The sequence below is a fragment of the Leptidea sinapis genome, chromosome 47, assembly GCF_905404315.1.
Source record: "Leptidea sinapis chromosome 47, ilLepSina1.1, whole genome shotgun sequence".
NCBI classification, from domain to species: Eukaryota; Metazoa; Arthropoda; class Insecta; order Lepidoptera; family Pieridae; genus Leptidea; species Leptidea sinapis.
Window position 1 is genome coordinate 7,323,462 of NC_066311.1, and position 21,568 is coordinate 7,345,029.

A 21,568-nucleotide genomic window follows, 5' to 3' on the forward strand; every position below is an offset into this window, starting at 1 on the left:
ACAATCGCGCACGTTACCTTGAGACATACTATGTCAATTCTTATTTGCCCAGTAATTTCCTAACTTGAGATTTGACGTAAGCGAAGCTAGAAGAAATATCGATCGAAGATTTGTTCGTAGATGCGATGTCTCTCCCGCTAATCCTGCTTCTAACAACGCCAGGACGTAGTATGTTCAATTTACTGTGGGCTGTGCGCACCAAGATTTTTTTTACATTTACCGTTCCTAAGGAAAAAACGGTATCGGTATGTTAACACCATTTTTTTCAGGAACGGTTCACAATTCTTTTGAATTTCTCAAAAGATCTTTTTCAACAGAAGATTTACTACCTTATATCATAAATCCTTTAACACATTTTATATGATTACCTTCATATGAAACTGAATTGAATAAGAATGGAATTCTTATTACAGTATTGTTTTGTATAATTATTGTGAATGACGTGAATTTCCACAAACGCGTTTATAATGGTTGATAAACCGGTTATGGAGGTTAATTAGAAGGTTATCTTACAATTTATTATGAATTATTTTATGAAGTTAGTTATGTTTCCATTCTTGTGAGACTATAGCTTCCACCAGAACAGGTAGCATTTGCTATATTCATCATTTAAGCCGGAAGACGTCTACTGTTGGACAAAGGCCTTTCCCCTCCCCCAAAGATCTCCATGACGATCGGTCCTGCGCTGCCCTTATCCTAACTATTCTGGTGATCTTGATCCATATCCAGATCATTGTCCATCTTGTGGCCTATCAACTCTACGTCTTCCGGCACGTGGTCGCCATTAGAGAGCTTTTCTGCTACAACGGCCATGGCTCTGTCTGTTGAGCTATGTGCCTTGCCCACTGCCACTTCAGTTTCGCAACCATCTGGGGCTATGTCGATAACTTTTGTTCTCCTACAGATCTCCTCATTGCTGCTTTGATCTCACAGGGAAATCCCGAGCCCTCTCTTTTGCCCTCTAAGCGAACATGAGCTTCTTCATATGGCCCATAGATAGAGTTACGTCTGTGTCTCGTCTGTCTTCACTGGCAACACACACTAATAATTAAAAACCTTCGTCTTGAGACACTGTGGTATTTGGGACGAGAAGATTTTACGGAGATATACGTACCCTGCTCTTAATTGGATTTGACGAGTAATCGCTTTCCAGAAATTGGACCTACCCAACTGGATTATTTGTCCATGGTAATCGTCATCAATTTTGAGAGTACAGATCCCAACTGTTAAGGGAGTAGGTGCGACATGGGTATTAGACATGATCTTCGCCTTGTCCATAATCATTTTGAGGCCTAATCTTTGGGAAGCTGTATTCAGGCTTTCGAGCATATCGACTCGGTATATTATGGTCATATAATTGGCTAGAATAATTGACATGCAAAGGTCACAAATTTATGTACAGACTTGTACCTATACTGTGTATAATTATGTTGCTATGCCCAGCCGTACTTTACTTCAACTTATCCTTATACCTGATATAATAAATAGAATCTTCTTCTGATAAGGTATAGTCAAATGATTACTTCGATAAGATTTGAATATGTAGGAACTTATACCAGCTTTCATGGTGGTCGGTTTAGCGATGTTAAAGTTGTTGTGCTAGTGAGAAAATCCCTTTATTGACAAAACTGAAACGTTCTACTATAATATAAGAGAAGGACAGAAGGAGCGACGTCTGAGCCTACTAGAAGAGCCCAAGGATGAACGTCTTTGAAGTCCTGAAAGAAAAAGTTTGTTAGAAGGCAAACTAATTAAAACTACCTGACCAGGCTATCCTCAACACAACGTCTTGGCACCGTATAAGAGAGCTGATCCTACATTAAGTCGTAAATGCTAGGAACAAGTGCCACTGACCACTTCTTTTCCTAAACTTTCACTCACCACCCATACGTTATGTACGGGGATCATCTGTCAAGCTTGGTCATTTGTTATAACGAAAAAAAACATGCATGCAATGAAATTCACAACTACCTTCAAAAAAATGTGGCTTTAATACGTTCAGCACTTGTTCGATAATTTAAGGATGTGCATTGTGCGTGAACCTCTTAGCTGCATATGAAGTCCTGGTACGTGTTGTTATGATGACACATGATTACCATCACCGCTACCATATTTATGATCTCCTGGTGTCTATGTAGTAATAAATTAAGGTATACTCGCGTCATACATAAGACAATCTCTTCTTCAACTATGATAGCCTGGTACCAAGACACTGTATAATGCTTCTTATCTCATTCTCCGCAGGCTGAATCCTGTACATTTACGTAAGTGTTTTTATCTCTATCGTCTCGCTTTTCGTTTCATCTAGTTTAAATCACAACGATTCTGTAAAAGTTTCACTTCAAAAAAAGCCTCCTACTGAATGAGCCAGTATCATACACAATCAAATTTGATTATCTCATCATTACGCTTATAAATGGTAATTTGTACCTACTGATCATAGTTCGAGGTTGTTGAGTATTATTTTACAATTACTAGGGTAACCATCAATTTATTAGTTTTTAGTTATTTTTTAATTAACAAATTGTCATCAAATTGCAATGGCTATTGGAACTAGCAATACACTACACGCTTCAAACTTGCATAACACCTTCACTATTTGTGAGTGGGGCTTTTTTCAAAGGGCAACGGCAAATTCTTAGTATAATATTCTAATATAATAATATTCTTGATGTTTAAGTCTCAAGATAAATCCAGTAAACCCAAACATATCATAGATGGCTTTATACATGTTTCATTAAAAAGTTCTTAGGACAGCTTTACTAGTTCTTTATTAGTTAAAATCAGCTTATTCCTGAGAAAATCATAAACACTTGTATATATAATATGAAATCTCAATCACTACCATACCAAGAAATTTCTAGAACAAGCCTTGACATGTCTCATGGAAACAGTGCTTTAATCCATATAATCGTGGCCATACTTTGTTATTTTGAAAATAAGTCTTACTTATTTATTGCTTAGACTGCAATAAATTAATAAATCTCAATAGATTTATTAAGTTTAAAAATTAATGCATTTATTTGGATCAGAACTAAGCATGCTGTGCCTTAAAATTTGTGGCAACTACCTAAAACTAACATGTACATTTACCCCCTTATTCATAATAGTCTGCTAACTTAAAGCATTGCTAATTCTTACTCTGTCCTCTTCTATTGACCTAAGTCAGAATGAGAAAAAACACTCCTTAGCGGCTGTTTAAAGTTAGCGGACCATTATGAATAAGGGGGTTAGTATTTACATTACATTTGGCATGTTATATAATTATGGATCGTACAGATAGCCGTTGGGGCAGTAAAGTCCTAGAATGGCAACCACGTACCGGAAGTAGTGTTGGTAGGCCCTCCACTAGTTTGACACGCGTGAACAATTCGACAATCGAAGCGCGAACTCATTGTGACGTGCCATTTCAGCGCCGCTCTATGGTTGTTTCTCATGTTGCCTTTAATATAACAATAGAGGAAGTACCATACTGTGTCAGTGGAGCAGTAGGTACCAAAATAAATCGGTACAAAAGTATTTATTTGTAGAATCAAAATAATTTTAACTAATTGCAAATAATGTAACACGGGAGACACGTTTTTTTATTTTTGTTCGTCAGTCTGTTTAGATACCGGCTATCTCCGAGGTATTGGCATCAAATATATTATGAATAACAATACTGAAAAATTTAATAAATTAACAAATCGGCATTTTGGGCTGTCTTTGACACTGCCGTATGTTTTGTGTGAAGAAGTCTTGCCATAAATACTGAAACAAAGAAAAAAAAAATCTATTGCAAATTACATTTATTACTTAAACAGTGTGTTAGTTTAAAACATAAATATAAAAAGCTTATTCGAAGTGGTCTCCATTGGCTGCCATACAATCCTTTAAATGTTGAGGCCAGTTACCAATAGAAGCACGCACTATTTCCATGGGAAAACTCTTCACTGCCAATCGTACGGATTGTTTTAGGAACTCTAAATTATCATGGCGTTTAGAGTAAGCCGTACTCTCTAAAACGTACCATAAAGTACAATCCAGCGGATTAAGATCGGGACTAGATGACGGCCAGTCTTCAGCCCTGATGAAGTCCGAAACGTTCGTTTCCAACCAAGATAGTGTAGACCGAACTTTATGACCCGACGCCGAGTCTTTCTGGAAGGACTATTCTTGGTTATTGAACATGGTGTTGCTAAGGGGCTGAAGTCGGATAGTGCCCACGTTGCACTCTGTCGACTAATTGGAAAGCTTCCTTAGAGCTTTGAGCATAAATACGGTCATTTTGTTTGTTAAAACGTTGCTTAATTGTAAAAAAATCTCATCCGTATACTTTTAAACGTTTTAAAAATTGCATTTGGCTCCATACCTACTTTGTGTAATGCAATCACAGCGATTCGGTTCTCTTTATGACCTCACTCCATTTTAATATCGCATAATATTGTACAATGTATTGGCGCCAAAATGAGAAAACTAAATGAATCATATAAAAATGACAGATTCCAAATTCAAATGTAATATTTTGTTTATTTTTAATTGTAACAGTATTTATGGCCAGACCAGTATATTATAATATAATACTTGTAACGTGTGCATTTTATTCTGAGAATGTTTTGTTTATGTACGTGATAGTATACAGCCAGTTATGTAGCGGCTATCAACACATGAAACGTGACGTTAACCATGAACTCGTTGTTATCAGATTAAATCAATGCGATATCTGCATATTTGAAGAGTTAATGTTTTTTTGCCGATTTTTCAGATCTCGTTTCAGTCGTACATGCCACAGATTATTAATTTTAAATAAAACAACTTCCTATCTATAAACGAGTAATAATATTATGTAATGCGAAAGCTTCTCCATTTTGAGAATTTTTCACGGGGTAGTGAACGTTTTCTCATAGTGTACAGTATTACAGATCAATACATTAAATAAATCAATTATTGTTTGCTTTATTTTTAACAAAGCAAAAGTTTATTAAATGAAATGAGAATATCTGATAAAATGGCGGATGACAAAATTTTGGATTAAAATATTTAATCATCTGATTTATAAAAAAAAAGCACGATGTCTTGGCCCTGTGTATATCGTTAATATGTGTATATTTTTTATTAAGAGTACCATTATTGTGATCAAAATGTTAAATTTGATCAAGAAAATCTTTCAGATTTTCATATATTTCTGGGTGCTGATTGTAAATTTTTTGCCTCAGGACAATCAGAAAGTTTTAGCTATGGCTTCTCTGCGATTATATTATTTAACAGTGATGTTTCCCGTTGGTATTTCCAAAGAGAGCAATATTTTGCACACATTCTTTTCGTCCTCAATCCTCTTGACTCTGTCATACTGTGTTTGAGATTTCTTTTAAGTAGGCCTTTGGCAATAGAATGTATATATTTTGTGGCGTCTTAGACCTTGAAAAAGTTTTTTTGGTATAACTCTTTTACTAGAACAACTATGAGTTTGCATATCACAATAATATTTAAAAGAGAGCTGATGAACAAAATACAATCAAGCAACGTGGGTTCTCCAAGTTGAATGATATTCTAAGGTTTGTGTGATACTTTATCACCTTTGATTTTTGGCTATCGAGTGGTGTAAGTAAACTAAAGATATGGATGATATATGTATGTATTATAGCTACAACACAAAACTGTACTCCATACTTTGTTATCATCACTTTTACGGATTGCCTTCCACTTTTGAAGCAAATTTATATATTACTTGACAGCAAAATATTAACGTTTATATCTATGAAATATTGCCGTACTATAAACAAGTAGACTCCCAATCGTCTATTAAAAGGTTGTCAACCACGTCACAAATGTCCGAACCACGTTGAACAGTTTGTCGTTGCGTGGCGTTGTTTTCAAAGCGCAGTCGAAACACAACCGAATGAAAACTCTGCCTAATAGATGCGTAGGCATTTTGAGCGTGATTGTGAGTCTAGTTATTTATTTTTACGTCAATGCTTTAAGAGAAACATGATTTATTGTCAAATAATATCGAACGGACCTTCAGTTAAGTTAAAATAGTTTAGTGTTTGAGGAAAAATAGCTGATAATTTTATTCAATACTAGCTGATCCGACAGATGTTGTTCTGTTCATAATAAAAAAAACTGGAATGGAATTTCGTAAAATCCGTTCGTAACTGACCTCTACTTTGCAGAAAAAGGAATATTTCTATCAAAATTCAAGTCTCAAATTAAGATAATTCTATGTTAGCGAACTATTTTATTCGCGTGGTTCCCAAATTATATGTGTTGGAACTCAGTCATGTTGGAAAGATCCGACCATAGCAGTACAGAATGTTAACGTGTATTGATGATAACTTGTCATAAATAGCGCGCGCAAAAAGAACCAAAAAGCAATGGAGATAAACATAATGCGGATCAGGAAACTACAAGAAGTACGTAGCGAAGACATTAGAAAGAAAATGAAGATTAACGATGCACTAAGACGCGCGCTAACATTGAAATGGCAATGGGCCGCCATTGCACTCTACACAGACAGAAGGTGGACTGGTAGACCGATGGTAGCAGCGATGGGCAGATGACATCGTGCAGGCGGTGGGGAAAAATTGGATCAATCTGAGTAAGGATTGGGAAAGGCGGAAAAAATTGGGGGAGGCCTATACTCAAAATGTTACTCTAAATAAAACTAACACTGGATTTAAAGAACTTTAAATTACTGACATTTGATTGTAAAAGGAATAAATGGGTTATTATTATTTAATAGCACGCAAAAGTACAACAACAATGTATTACTTATGATCCATTTATACAATTAAGTCGGTTATTAAGTCCATGATATTTTGATTACACCTATGACGTAAGCTCAATTATTATTAGCATTAACTCAAATCGCTGTGGTTTACAGATGCTAATTACAATTATCAACTATGTTCTAAGACTATGTTTTATAAAATTGACACACTACCGTTTGTTTTGAAGTAAAAAGTAAGTATATTAGCGAGTCACTTCTAGGGTGAAATATTGAAATTAAACCCAAACGGATTTCGACAATAATGAAACTATTGGTATCTTCATTCGTTATACACATTGGGACAAATACAGCAGCCGTAAAGGATGCTGTGGTCTTGTAATTTAGGTTGCCTTAGAAGCTTTAAGACGATCCTAAAATCAGATGAATCGCACCATACCGGATGTTTCCATGCCCTTGCTTGGGCGACGAATTTCACCATCACACCGCACGCCACACATTTAGATATCATCCTCACTCTCTGGATGTATGGCGTTCCTCTGCAGTGTGGTTTTCAAGCAAATCGTACACGTTTATTGAACTCTTCAAACTTCCAACTTCCAGGAACCACATATCTTCAATAATAACACTGCTCACTCCTGAAAAATCTCTGGTGCTGCATTACAGTATCACTTACGATATTATGTCACCTGATGATAACTGATACTGTCTTGCACCACCAGAGATCATACACAACAATCGCCAAAGTGGTAAGTCATAAATAGCGCGTTCTCCCACTTAAAAGACCTCTGACAGAATCACTTAAACCTTCAAAAAACTGCATGCGCTTTAACAACAGTAGCCGCTACTTCTTTGCTGAGAGCAGCTCTGATGAGCTTGTGAACGCTTCTACCGCCCTTTAACTTGTATCTACAAAAGGAGGCGAGGGCCAGCATGCATAGAAAAATGACCCATTCGAGGACGAACTGGCTCTCAAACTTGCTGTGGGTATTAGAGCAGTTCTTACTGAAAAGTCCTATACTAGATATGGTGAGTTACGCCACGTTACCGAAATTCAATTTCATCAGCACTTTAGTATTGAAGAAGTCAGGACAACAAGACAGGACTGGTTACTTGGAAAAACGGGAGCCTTAAATAGTATACCGATGGATCCAAGTCGGAATCTGGCATTGGCTGCGGAATTTACGGAGAGTATCCCAAATTTGGAAAATCTTTCTACTTAGGAAACTTTGCCTCGCCATTTGCCGTAATAAAATGTGCGAAAACTATCCTGAATAAAGTTTTCATTGGCAAGTGTATTAACATCTACACAGATCAAACAGAATAATCTAAAGACTTATAGACAACTGCCAACAATAAGCAGAGTTACACAACAATGTATTCCAGGACAGGCATCGATCGAAGGGGATGAATCCGTTGAAGAACTTGCAAGAGTTGGTGCCAAAAGCACTGAACTTAGCCCTGAACCGGCTGTGGGATCCCAAGGAGTCTTATGTCGACTCTTGACACAACATGTTCACAAAAGTGTAATAAACCCTGCGTCAACACTACGGGCATAACCCAAAAGCCAATAAAGCCATAACCAATCTTAGCAGTGTGCTATAAGTAACAGTGGCTAACATAGTACATAATGTACTAAAGCAACTTTACTTTTAACCTTAACCATAACCATCAGGTGTCATAAAAGTTACGTGGACGTAGATAATCGATGTCACTATGATTGTTTTACGGCTTTCGGAAGCACAGTCATTATCTATAAGGTAACATGGCGTGTTTATTTTACACCAAATAATTGATATGACTTATGATGATAGGTTGCTAGGTGTAATGGCCTTCCCTAATGGTTTATGTAATACAGACCACGTAATATCAAGAGGGAAGCTTCCATAACAGATTTATAGAGCATAGTTATTAGCCTATCCTTAGATAACATTACGTGTTTTTTTTTATGAAAATAAGGGACGAGACGAAGAGGACGTTCAGCTGATGGTAATACGCCCTGCCCATTACAATGCAATGTCTATCAGGATTAATATTTAATTTAATTAATATTTAATAAACCCAAAAAATTTGAGCGGCACTAAAACTGCGCCCGTCACCTCGAGACATAAGATGTTAAGTCTCATTTGCCCAGTAATTTCACTAGCTACGGTGCCCTTCAGACCGAAACACAGTAACGCTTACACATTACTGCTTCACGGCGGACATAGTCGTCGTTGTGGTACCCATAATCTAGCCGGCATCCAGTGCAATAATATAAATAGTTATATATTAAAATCTAAATATATAACATTCAATGTTTGTTCCTATTATAATGCACTTGCGCGAAGATATAAAATAGTTTCTTGCGCCCGTTCTTCTCAGGTCAGAGGCAGTTTGTTTAATATGGGTCGTAGTTTTTTACGTTCGATAAGTGAATTTGAATCCTATTTTGAATAAAAATATTTGAATTTGTATATGGTCATGGTAATAAATCTTACACACACACTTTAATAATAATTATTTTTCATGGGTATATTTATCAATTTATTTATTTATTTATTTAATAAACAAATTTATCTATATATATAGAATAAAGACATACTCGCAATACTTCTAAGGCTTATGTTTTCTTGAAGGTTATATTATAGGCTTATATTTTAACAATACGAGAAGAAAAATATTTTTTTCTTTACATTTCTATTTTTTATTAAACAGTGCGAAAAAGAATCACCGAAATACCTTAACTTTTATAGTTGGAGCCTTGCTAGTCATTCAATCTAGATGTAAATTGTACGAAAGTTTATTAATTGTATACCAATACTATTTAACATGACATAGTGTTCTTAGTTTTGTAAAGAAAATTGTATTATCTTTGTAATAAATTAGAAATGCTTGTAATGATGAACTAAAACTAGTGCGATCTTTTGCGTGAGAGGTAACATAGCTACGCTCGATTCCTCAAGGCTATCTTCTTGGTCCCAAGCCTTAAAAGTAAAAACGGATCAATTAGTGTAAATAGAAGTATATATAATAAACGCAAATTTTAACCACACGAAAATTGTGGTATTTTGTGTATTATTATAAAGTTTAATGCCAATTATCTAGCTCCATACTCTGCATAGCTAAAATTTGAATATATGATTACATATATGTAAACATAAAAAAATTGTAAGCAATCATTCATAATCTCAACCACCGGGATTCGAACCAAGAATCCCTGACTCACAGTTCAATAACCAATAACGTCGATAAACAATAATATCGATATAGTAATACAGTTAGTATCGATATAGTAACAGTAATAGTCGATAAACAATAATATTATGACAAATTCAAATTCAAATATTTTTATTCAAAATAAGATTTAAAATCACTTATTGAACGTCAAAAACTACCACCCATTCAAAAGAGACTGCCTCAGACCTGAGAAGAATGGGCGCAAGAAACTCAGCGGGCTTTTTTTTAATATAAAATATGGATTACAATGTGATATCGTACAATAAACATTTATAATTAAAGAGCCTGAGGGTGTTCGCTTTATTCCCAGTCCGTTGTGTCATTAAGAAAATCGTTTATGCTATAATAACCTTTCCCACACAACCGTTTTTTAACAATTCTTTTAAATTTCGTAACACATTTGTTTTGTTTTCTGGGATCATATTGTAGAAGCATATACATCGCCCAACAATAGACTTACTAGCTCGACCCAACGGAGTAGTATGCATCACAAGTTTATGTTTGTTCCTCGTGTTAACATTATGAATGTCACAGTTTCTAGAAAATTCCTCAAAATTCCTCAAAATGTGGAAGCGATTATTGAAGGTGACTGGCTCAGATTATGGCCACTTTTCTGTAATTGAGTAGCAGTTTAGCTTGGAAATTACTGCCTTACACACACTAGCTTGAATTTAAGCAGTAATTCTTTCGTAAATTATCAAAATATAAGATAATATCATCCCCACCATCTGGATGTGTGGCGCTCCTCCACAGTGCGGTTTTCAAAGAGATTTCTTCCACGTACTACAAAGCTGTGAAATGAGCTTCCTTGTGCGGTATTTCCGGGACGATACGACATGGGTACCTTCAGTAAATGCGCGTACACCTTCCTTTCCGGCCGGCAACGCTCCTGTGATTCCTCTGGTGTTGTGTGAGAATGTGGATGGCGGTGATCACTTAACACCAGATGACCCGTACGCTTGTAGGTCCGCCCTTTCCATCAAAAAATTTCATTTATCATTTCGCACACTGTACAACCTGCATGGTCACGGACTGGTTTTTTTAAGAAAGTATTTTATTTATCCAGCCCCCCCCCAGTGTTCTCAGAAATATTCTTGAAAATGCGTTAAAAGTAATAAAGCATTAGTTTAGTTTACAATCAAATATATAATAAGGGTCGAATAGCGAAAGTTAGCTTGTCTTTTTGCATACAAATGAAGAATCAAGCCAGAGTGAACAAGGAAAATAAACAGGTGTAGTTTTAATAATTCTTTAATTTTTTGTGTGTTTTTTTTCCTGGTACTTTAGATCTCGTTCTCAAATTCTTTTCGTCTGTATACCAAACTACAAACAGAATAGGTTGTCATTTTCAGCTCGTTATAATATCAAATTTTCTTTCCATTTTTGTATCTAAAATTTATGTAGTAGTTGTTTGATTTCTCGAATTTTGCGTAAATCACCAATCAACATAAATTAGAGCCTAATTAAGATAAAAAAATAACAAATTTATGTTGATGCTAAAACAATAGTTTACTAGCTATAGCTAAAAAATAAACTGTCAATGTTTAAATTCTTCACGTCCTGTCATATATCAATATGAATCAATAATTTAAGAAAAAGTTATATTTTATATTGTAATTGATACGGACGGACTCCCGATATAATATTTTATTAATTTTATGCTGATATTTCGATCCGATTGCATGAATCGTGGTTGCGGCGGAACTGCGGAGGCAGCGAGAAACTCTAGACACAGTACTCGTACACCAATCTGTCCACGTGGCGCCTAATTCGTTTTATTTAATCTAGTCAGTTTAAAGTTATTTTATAGTTCTAAGTTGTTTATTTTTTATGTCTACTCGTTCACTCTGCCCGACTCCTCTCACCTTATGCGCGTTTTGAATACAAACAATTGTATGATGTAAATAAGGCTCCGATGAGTCCGACTGTACATTTGTAATGTACCGCGTGTTATAAGGAAATTGTGTAGAATCCTTCCTGTTTGAACTGGATCCTTTAATGATATCCCTATATGGGGTGACTTATGATTGTTCGTTCAGTCATCAGGAGCATAGGTTTTTAACCGACTTCATAAAAGGAGGAGGTTCTAAATTCATTGGTATTTTTTATTATATGTATTACCTCTGATCTTTCGACTGGGTGCTTCCAATATGGTCCCATTGTAATTTGGTCCAGATCTGACAGTATTATTATTATTTTTTTAAGTTGGTTTAAGCCATATTTTTATTATAGATTAATTTATTCTCATCTCAGAAATAAAAAGGCTTTTTATTATTATCAGTGTATCAAAAGGCGAATTTTGAGTCCATATTTCAAAAGAAGTCACAATGACTAATTTGTTATTAAGTGCTTTGTCACTGTCTGCTTAGCTGTGAATGAAATAGACAAAATACACATGTGAACAGTTTGTTATTTCTAAGTGATATATATTATTACTTCTGGAATTAAATAATATAAAAAAGATATACAAAAACAGCCTGAGACTGAGAGTAAAGCAAGACATACCAAGATATATCCAGACTATCGCAAGACTCGCAATTCCATCTACTAGGCTCCGTAAAATTGCTAAATCTTTTAAAGTGGATTGTGTTGTATTTTATAATAAACTCCCAAATGAAATTAAAATATTACCTATTAAAAAATTTAAATGTATCGTAAAAAATTAATTAACATCTAAGGCCTATTATAGCGTGAAAGATTATTTGAATGATAAAGATAGTTGGAATTAATGTTCTAAATTTTGTTAATGAATATTGTTATACTCATTTGAATGCTATTGTAACTTTTGTACTTCATCCTGACTTGCACTAAATAACTTATAAAGTTTTACAGTGAATAAAGATTTTTTGACTTTGACTATCGATGCGTAACTCGGACGGAACCCGAGAGGCGTGGGTTCGAGTCCCGCATCGTCCATCAATTTTTGGTACAAATTAAATTTGTATAAAATACATAAATGTTTATATATCAATTAATATCTTATTTTATAAAATAACAAACAATATTATGTATTAAGACGCATTCAGCGTTCGGATCTCAGGTACAAAGACCCTAACTTAATATCAGCACTTCACGCCCTTGACATTAGTTAAATGTAGTTCGTAGCCTCGGAGGAATTCACTTAACATGATGACCACATGGAAACATTCTTGACTATCAACACACACACGCGGATGTAATAAAATGTAATGTAATGCTCCCACAAGGTTCAAACACGAATACAGACAGTTTAAATGCAAGCATGAAATCCTTAAAAGCTAAAAATAAACTAGATGTTATGTCTCTTATAAAATTTTATATGCTTCGTATTTAGATCTTGGATTCACGAATTGGGGCCTTCTTAGCACAACACATTGGCTAGATGGGTATTACCGCGGTCATCAAAATCAAAGTCGAATAATAATAAGCGGTTTTGAATCGTCACTGTAAATATTTTCTTAAAATTACTGAATTTACCATATGTTCGGAAAAAGTAGAGCTCGTGAAAAGAACATACAAGAAATTCAACGGCCAATCTTTTCAATCAAATAGAGCAGGGGTGCTCAAACGATCAATCGGGATCGACAGGTCGATCGCGAGTGCTTTTTGAGTCGATCTCGAGAAAAAAATCCGGTATAATAAACTAACATCGGTAATTACGTACCATCTAATGAAAAGTATGCTCAGGACATGCAGTGTCACGCTTCAACATCTAAAGTCACTATTATTTAAGCTTAGAACTTTAGAACGTAAAAAAATTTAAGTTCTAAAGTGAAGAGCGTACCTAATTGTGATACCGCTCCGAGTATTGGAAAATTTCAATAATCTTGAGTGGCGTTGCAACAGCAAGTGACTGCGTCAATTTTTCCAATAAAAAAAAACTTCCTGTTTTAATCTCAACTGTAGCCTTGCAAAAAGACAAGCTACATTCCATTGCGTAGAGCTTAAATGCCCAACAGATAGTTGAAAAATTGCTTTTCATAGGCCAGCCCTTTTGTGCATATGCTTAACCTACATAATTATGTAATTATCAATGTCATACATGAGTTCATTGACAAATGACAGTGCACGGTCACGCGACTGGTTTGATCCCCGGAAGTGACAAACATGTTGGGACATCAGACTATTCATTAGATTTTGAAGGACTTCATCACTATGTAATTTGAATTATGACCACTTGATCATTATTGACTGAACAAGGCTTAATTAATAGTTTAAAATGCGCTTGTCATAATGTGAAACATCATAATAAGGTTATGGTAGTCATAAAAATTTGTCAAGAACATAAATTTAATTACTTATAAAATTATTTGGGCGTCCTAAACTCCAGTAATGAGGAGTTCTATTGCAATCTGAAAGTTAATGCAAACATAGTTCAAAGTTTTTTTTTTATTAAAATTAGGGACAAGATGAGCAGGAAGTTCACCTGATGGTAATTAAATTATACGTCCTACCCATTACAATGCAGTGCCGCTCAGGATTCTTGAAAATCCCCAAAAATTCTGAGTGGCACTACAATTGCGCTCGTCACCCTGAGACATAAGATCTTAAGTCTCATTTGCCCAGTAATTTCACTAGCTACGGCGCCCTTCAGACCGAAACACAGTAATGTTTACACGTTACTGCTTCACGGCAGAAATAGGCGCCGCAAGTACATCACAATTTATTTTATCAGTGAGAGGTCCCTTTGTAGAGGATGCCGGCTAGATTATGGGCATCACAACGGCGACTATTTCTGTGTGGATCTCCTTTTTTACAAGATTATAGCCGTCATCTGTCAATCTGTCAATGACTGCACATTTCATACAATGGAGTGAATCGCTTTTTTCTTAGAGAGTTTTGCTTGGCTGCCACCCAAGTCATGCAAGACGTTTTAAATAACGTTGAATTATATAAATCAAAACTTTAGTATCAAAAAGTGATATTTATATTATAACACCGCTGGAACACGTCATTATTTAAAAAAATAATATATGCACAAAGATATGCGAAAGTCAGCTGTTATTCTTATAGTTTCATGGCCAACCTACCGATTTCCATAACCATTTGCATTCTGCAGGTAACAAAGTATTCTTTAAATGTTATGTAAATTAACATAGTTACTCTATATTTCAATAATACATTTTTGAGGCCAAGATGTTGTTCTTGACCATCGATCAGGGTTACAAATATTGTTAAGGTTAATAATAATATAATTCTTTATTTCGACCAATGAAGGATCACATATTTTTATTTTATTTTTTTTTAATTAAAGTTACTGTATGTATGTACTCAGTAACTGTAACTATGTTTTTACTTAATAATTTATATTTTTTTGACTTATTCGTTTAAAGCATTTAGTAATTGATGTTTGAGTAATTTTGTTGCATCACTTTCTAATAATCTGAAAAATTTTAGTATCGTCAGTGTTAAGTAAAACATAAGAATTAGATGCTATATTGGCTATGTTAATAATGTATAAAATAAAAAGAAGTGGGTCTAAATTTAGATCCCTGTAGAACCCCAGAACTTAGAACTTAGATTACTATGTTGGAAATCATAATATTATCCATTTAGAGCAACTGCTTGCCAAAGGTTATATATAACGCGAACCAGAATGTGCTAATAGAAACACTTGCCAAAATCAGCATAAATAATGTCGACTTGATACTAAACTTATCATATATGTACATTTTGGTAAACACAAACAAACTAATATCCACGCACCGTCCTCTAACAAAAACTTGGTGACTGATTGGTGAACAATTTTTTCTAGCATTTATTCGAAAAGATTTAGTTCAGAGCTTCGGCGATATATTTCGTTAACGAGCCATTTGGAATTGGTAATAATAATAAGTGCCTGTTTCCATAGCTGTGGACAATGTCCCTAAAAATAGACTTCTTTTCAGATATGATTAGTATACCTAATGAAGTTGAACAGCTTTTAATTACAATACGATGGATGGATTTTAAATATTTGAGTAAAATTTCAATAGAAACCTACCATATACTGTAATTTCAATAGAGTTCAAATTATCAACACCATTTAGACAGGCAACTTGGCCATTTGGGAAAATTTTCATATTTGTTCTGGGTCTCTTAACCTTTTACTGCCTCTAATGGTTGTCGACTCTCAGGCGAACACGTTTTTTATTTTTCTAGATAATAAAATTTTCATTCCATGCTATGTACTCTCTTTCTTAACTTTTTGAACGTACAAACGTTCAAAAAATTAATCAGTATTCGTCTAGATGATTCTGATATGACCTGAGTCTTAGCCCATCAAAAAATTATTTAGGCATTGCATGACGCAATACGACCTTGATCTTAAACCTTTGCGTGTGTTATTCTAAGATTTGACGATGGAAATTATTATGAGTCTGTAAGAACATTAATTTAATATAATCTTTATTTTTGTAAGTGCAGAACAGTCTAGCGGGTAGCCGATTCTTAACTGACATAAGTTAGTCCGTTAGACTCCCCGTGAAAATTACCTACAAAATAATAAATCTATCCTCATTTTCTGATCAACAGTAATGGTGAGGAGCAGTGAGCTGGTCTCAAGATGCCGGTCAGCAACCAGCTCCGGCTGCTGCTGTGGAAGGACTACCTTATGAGAAAAAGAAAGCCGGTAAGATTAACACGAGAAAATTTTTTTTTCGACTTTCAAATGATAAATAATCCTTCATCCAACTTAAGAAATCTAATATATTTAAACGAGCAATTCTTGTATTACATATATAATCCGTAGTACATATATAATCTGAATTTCGTAAACGGCGCCAACGATTTTAATGAAATGTAGTAAAAAGTAAAATGTAATTTCGGGGCCGAAAAAAATCGATCTAGCTAGTTTTCAATTAAAAAAAATGTAGTTTTATCCATGTTTTAATGATAAACTGCTACAATAACATTAGAATACAAAGGAAAATGTCGCCCCTATATACAAGAATATAATAACTCAGATGGGACATCGGGTGATCCGGAAAGCAGAAGACCCGGGTTCGAATCCAGATGTCCTATTAGTTTTTTTTGTTCAAGTTTTGTACATTCTTAAAAATCCGAGCAAGGCTCGGTCGTCCGGAGATTTATTATACTTATTAGAGCAGAATTTGCTCAGTAATTTTGTCTGAGAAGTAAGGATTATTGGCCAACATTCATAAATTTAAGAACTATCTTTGCTTAGTTTGCAATTAATTATGTTTCTTTTTTTTTTCAGATTACTCTAGCTGGTATATTTTGGGCTATCGGAGTAGTGGCTAGTATTTGTATAGTGCGATTTAACATAGATAATCAGGACTTCCCAACATGTAAGTGCCTTTTGTTTAGCCAAATTTTGCGTTTTACATAAAATAAAATAAAGAAATTTTGCGATGATGTTTTTGAACAATTTCTTATGTTTTTAAAGTGATAACCCTCACTTCTAGGATTAATACACAAATAAAATTTGGAAAACAACAAAATTTTATGAACGAAACGGGACTCGAACCCACGAACTCCGGCGTTCCGTGCCGGTGCTCTAACCAACTGAGCTAACCGTTCGAGTGTCGTATCGTTACAAAATCTTGTACGCTTTGTTCAACTCTCAGGTTGTGGCTTCATCTACAGGATCTACTTTACAGTTGATAACCTGCTCAACCCAGCACCAGCACGGAACGCCGGAGGTCGTGGGTTCGAGTCCCGCATCGTTCATAAAATTTTGTTGTTTTTCAAATTTTATTTGTGATGTTTTTGAAGTTATGGTGTCCTATGATTCCATATAAAATAAAACCTTAAACATAACACTGGGAGTGTTATGTTTAAGGTTTTTGGAACGGGTATTATGCCGAATATTATAATCTGAGGAAGTCACTTCCAGATTGCGAAAAAAAAAGGACTAACCCTACTTCAATGGTCAGTAATTTAAAATGTTTTAGGTCAATTTGCTGCGCGAGCATTACCTAGTGCGGGGCTGCTAACATTTCTCCAGTCGTTCATCTGCAATGTCAACAATGAATGCAATCCTATGGACCAATTCGAAGAGATACCCACTTACGAGAAATCTAAGTAAGTATAGATCTATACAAATTAAATTTTTGAAGTACTTCTTTAGGCGCGACTACGAGGTAACTGGACGACAATGCAACGGAACCTGAAGTCCATTAAGGCAAAATGGCGTCACGTTTCTGTACCATCCGGTTTATGGTTTCTTTGTCCATTATTAGGACAGGCAAAGGGTTCGAGCCCATACAGCCATATTCGTTAATATTCAATACCAGCGTCATATTGATATGTGGTAATTAATAATCTACCCTTTAATTTCTTATTTTCAATTATTTCAATTAATGAGTGAAAATTGTAAAACGTGCAAATGGTATTAATGAATTATAAATAGAATGTAAAATGAAAATAATAATGAGTCAAATGGCGGAATCCCAGGGACAATTTACTCTTTTTTCAATAAATAAGAATAAAAGAGAAAATGAAGAACCGGACAATGACTTGACCTGTAGAAGTAGTTTATTTTCTAATGAATAATATTATCAATATAGCTCTGTATCATTATTTGTAAAATAAATAAAATCTTACTTGTTAAAATAATTATAAAGATTTTTTTAAGTTATAATACTTCTATATGAGAGTGAAATTTTAAGATGCGCGCGCATCACTGTAACACTAACTGTAATAGTAACAGGGTGAAGTTGGTTCCTAAAATTTTCTGACGTTTGCGACATTCGTTATTTTTTTTTGTTTTTCGTCCATTATTAGGACAGGCAAAGGGTTCAAGCCCGTACAGCCGTATTCGTTATTTAATAATTAATTGTAAAAGCCATCGTTGCAAGTTTTTTACAATATTGTTCTTTCTACTAACATAGAATAGCACGGGGAATAAATAATTTTAAGGAGTTTTGCTTTTTAGGCCAAATGCCTAAAAATGCCCTTTGAATTCATAACTTCTTGCGTGCATACATTAGTACACACACATTTTTTTTATTCTTGGTAGAGAATGAAATGCCAACTTTGCTCAAAAGATGAGGTTATATCATCAGCGTTTCCGAGAAAAAAAATTGCAATAAAATCTAACAATGCTTCTAGCTCTTCAGCACGACGTGAGTGCTTAGTTGGTAACACGGCTTTAATTAATGTATAATTATAATAATGAATTTATGTATTTGTTAATTACTGCTAAAGTTAAATATAATTAAATATATTTATGAAAATATTGTTTTAGAATTGAAAAATGTCTCTAAATATTATTCTAAAAAGGTTTTTTTTGGTCGGCATGCCTGAGCTTGCATGCATCTTCATCAAATATCAGGTCCTTACATATAAAATTGGCGTTTTGTATGGGAGAAACAAAAAGTCGAATATTTTTAAATATAATATATTTAATTAATCAAAGTATGAACCATTGTTTTCTATGCACTTTTGCCATCTCATAGGTAGTTATTGATCCCTTTACTGATAAAACCAGTCGGACGGGAATCAATAAAATCTGTGAAGGCGATTTGGACTGCCCCATCAGAGTTAAATTTTTTCCCTTGCAAGAAGTGTCCAAATTTCGAAAAAAATGGTAATCTGTTGGAGCAAGGTCCGGGGAGTACGGAGGATGTCTTAGACATTCCAATTGAAGCTCTTCTAATTTGGTAGCCGTCTGTTGTGCAGTGTGTGGTCTAGCGTTGTCGTGAAGTAGCAGTGGCGTGGAGCGATTGACCAGCCTAGGTTGTTTAGCCGCTAGCTTCAGTCAATTCGTGAGGTACCCACCTTTCAAGCTTTTTAATCTTCCCAATTTGCTTCAAGTGAATTAAAACGGTTTTATCACTAACACCGCAGCCTGCAGCTAACTCGGACGTGGTTTGCGATGGATCCGCTTCCACAATAGCCTTCAATACTTCGTTATCAACTTGGGTCTCAGGCCGTCCACGGGGCTTGTTCTGCAGGTCGAAATTTCCAAAACGAAAACGTTGGAACCAAAAACGAACTGTGTTTTCTTTTGCAACATGACCGCCATACACATCATTCACCCTTCGAGTCGTTTCCGCAGCACTAGTGCCACGGCGGAACTCGTACTCGTAAATAATGCGATACTTTAAGTTTTCCATTTTGTAAAATGAGTGACGCAAACAGAAAAAAACAGAAGATGAAAACAAATGAATAACGGTCATCGAAGCACAAATACACGAGTAAATAGCTGTACAAATTTTAATTTGGAATTCCTTACCAAAGAGGAGAACATCGTGATTAAAGTGGCCAGTACGAAATACGCCAATTTCATATGTAAGGACCTAATATAATGATTTAATCTTCATCATTTTAAAGGTCGTGTTTGCTTCTATTGACCAATAATAGACAAATGAAAGTTATAGATTTTCTAAAAAAAATGCGTGATTACAAAGTACACATGTCAGTAATGTGAAACCTGCACTGTGCGTGAACCTCTAAACTGCATATGAAGTCCTGGTACATGTTGCTAGGATGACACATAATTTCAACCGCTATGAAAGACATTACTTTCACCGGTACCATATTTATGTTCTCCTGGTGTCTTTGTAGTAATACATATTAAGGTCACACATAAGTCAATCTTCAACTATAATCACCTGGTACAAAAACACTATATATAATTCTTATAAATTTTTGTTTCTGTCTCTTTTTACTGTCTTGCTTTTCATTTTTTTTTCAGAAGTTTTCACTTCAAAAACATTTCCAAATTAAACATTGTAATGTGTTCACAGTACAATTTACAGTTCATTTTTTGTATTAATAACTGCGCGCCTACCATGAACTCTTATTGCGATTCAATTGACAACTTAAAATGAACTTCTTTGCTCTTTCGTACCACGACGTGATTAGAGCTATCTAATTTAGGTTGACGTCAAATCAACTGATTAAATCGCAATGATGTCAATTGAATGTCAAAAATGATATCAATTGAATCTCAAACTGATTTAGTTCGTTCATTCATTCGTACCATGAGGTAATATTTCAACCTAAACTGGATAGCTTATGTGTCAAAGTGAGCGATTCGAAAAAAGTTCCTACTTGCTTAAAGGAAAGTAAATCGTGTTGTTAATAACTTTTAAAAAATAGTTAAAATATAGAGAAGAGAAAAATTTAATTCATGAAAGATGAGATGAGAATACTTTATCGGATTTATTTTGTTAAACAAAATACTGAAAATAAATACCAAAAATGAAAATACTAAAGAAGAGGCACTAAGGGCCCGGACTATAACCTGTTCGCAAGAACGATTTAAAAAAAATGTACTCTGTGCTCCTGTCAAATCAACCGCTAAAATCATATCATTTTAGGTTTCGAAAGGCAACGCATATGGTTCGAGTAAGAGAGACAAACTTATGCAACGACTGTAGAGCGTCATCTCTTTCTCACACTACGGACTACAGACATCTTTATTTCGTTCATTCTATATAAGCGATCCAAGCGCCATTCAGTAAAAGGCACTTCATGGTACGAATTTTAGTGATTCAGTTTAGGTACCTAAACTAAACTGCATCGGAATCGCATCGCTTATTAAAAGTTGATGGTAGGCCCTCTGATGATTATACGCATACACGATTTTCAGAGGCGCAAAGGTATCTTCGTTGTGTTAGATTAATTGTTTATCGGGACCATTTATTGCGTGCGAAACATTCGCACACCTTACTTGTCATATGCATTTCATCTTGTTCTTTAATTGTAATGTAT

General features: G+C 34.8%; 1 protein-coding gene across 1 annotated transcript in view; it reads left to right on the forward strand.

Moving 5' to 3' along the window:
- LOC126978074 (retinal-specific phospholipid-transporting ATPase ABCA4-like) overlaps positions 1-21,568 on the forward strand; it is a 57,712-nt gene that overhangs the window by 31,613 nt on the left and 4,531 nt on the right. The window contains exons 2-4 of the mRNA XM_050826784.1: positions 16,418-16,514; positions 17,103-17,193; positions 17,800-17,929. Coding sequence (XP_050682741.1) covers positions 16,449-16,514; positions 17,103-17,193; positions 17,800-17,929 — 287 coding nt within the window. The 5' untranslated portion in view covers positions 16,418-16,448. The remainder of the gene's footprint in view (positions 1-16,417; positions 16,515-17,102; positions 17,194-17,799; positions 17,930-21,568) is intronic.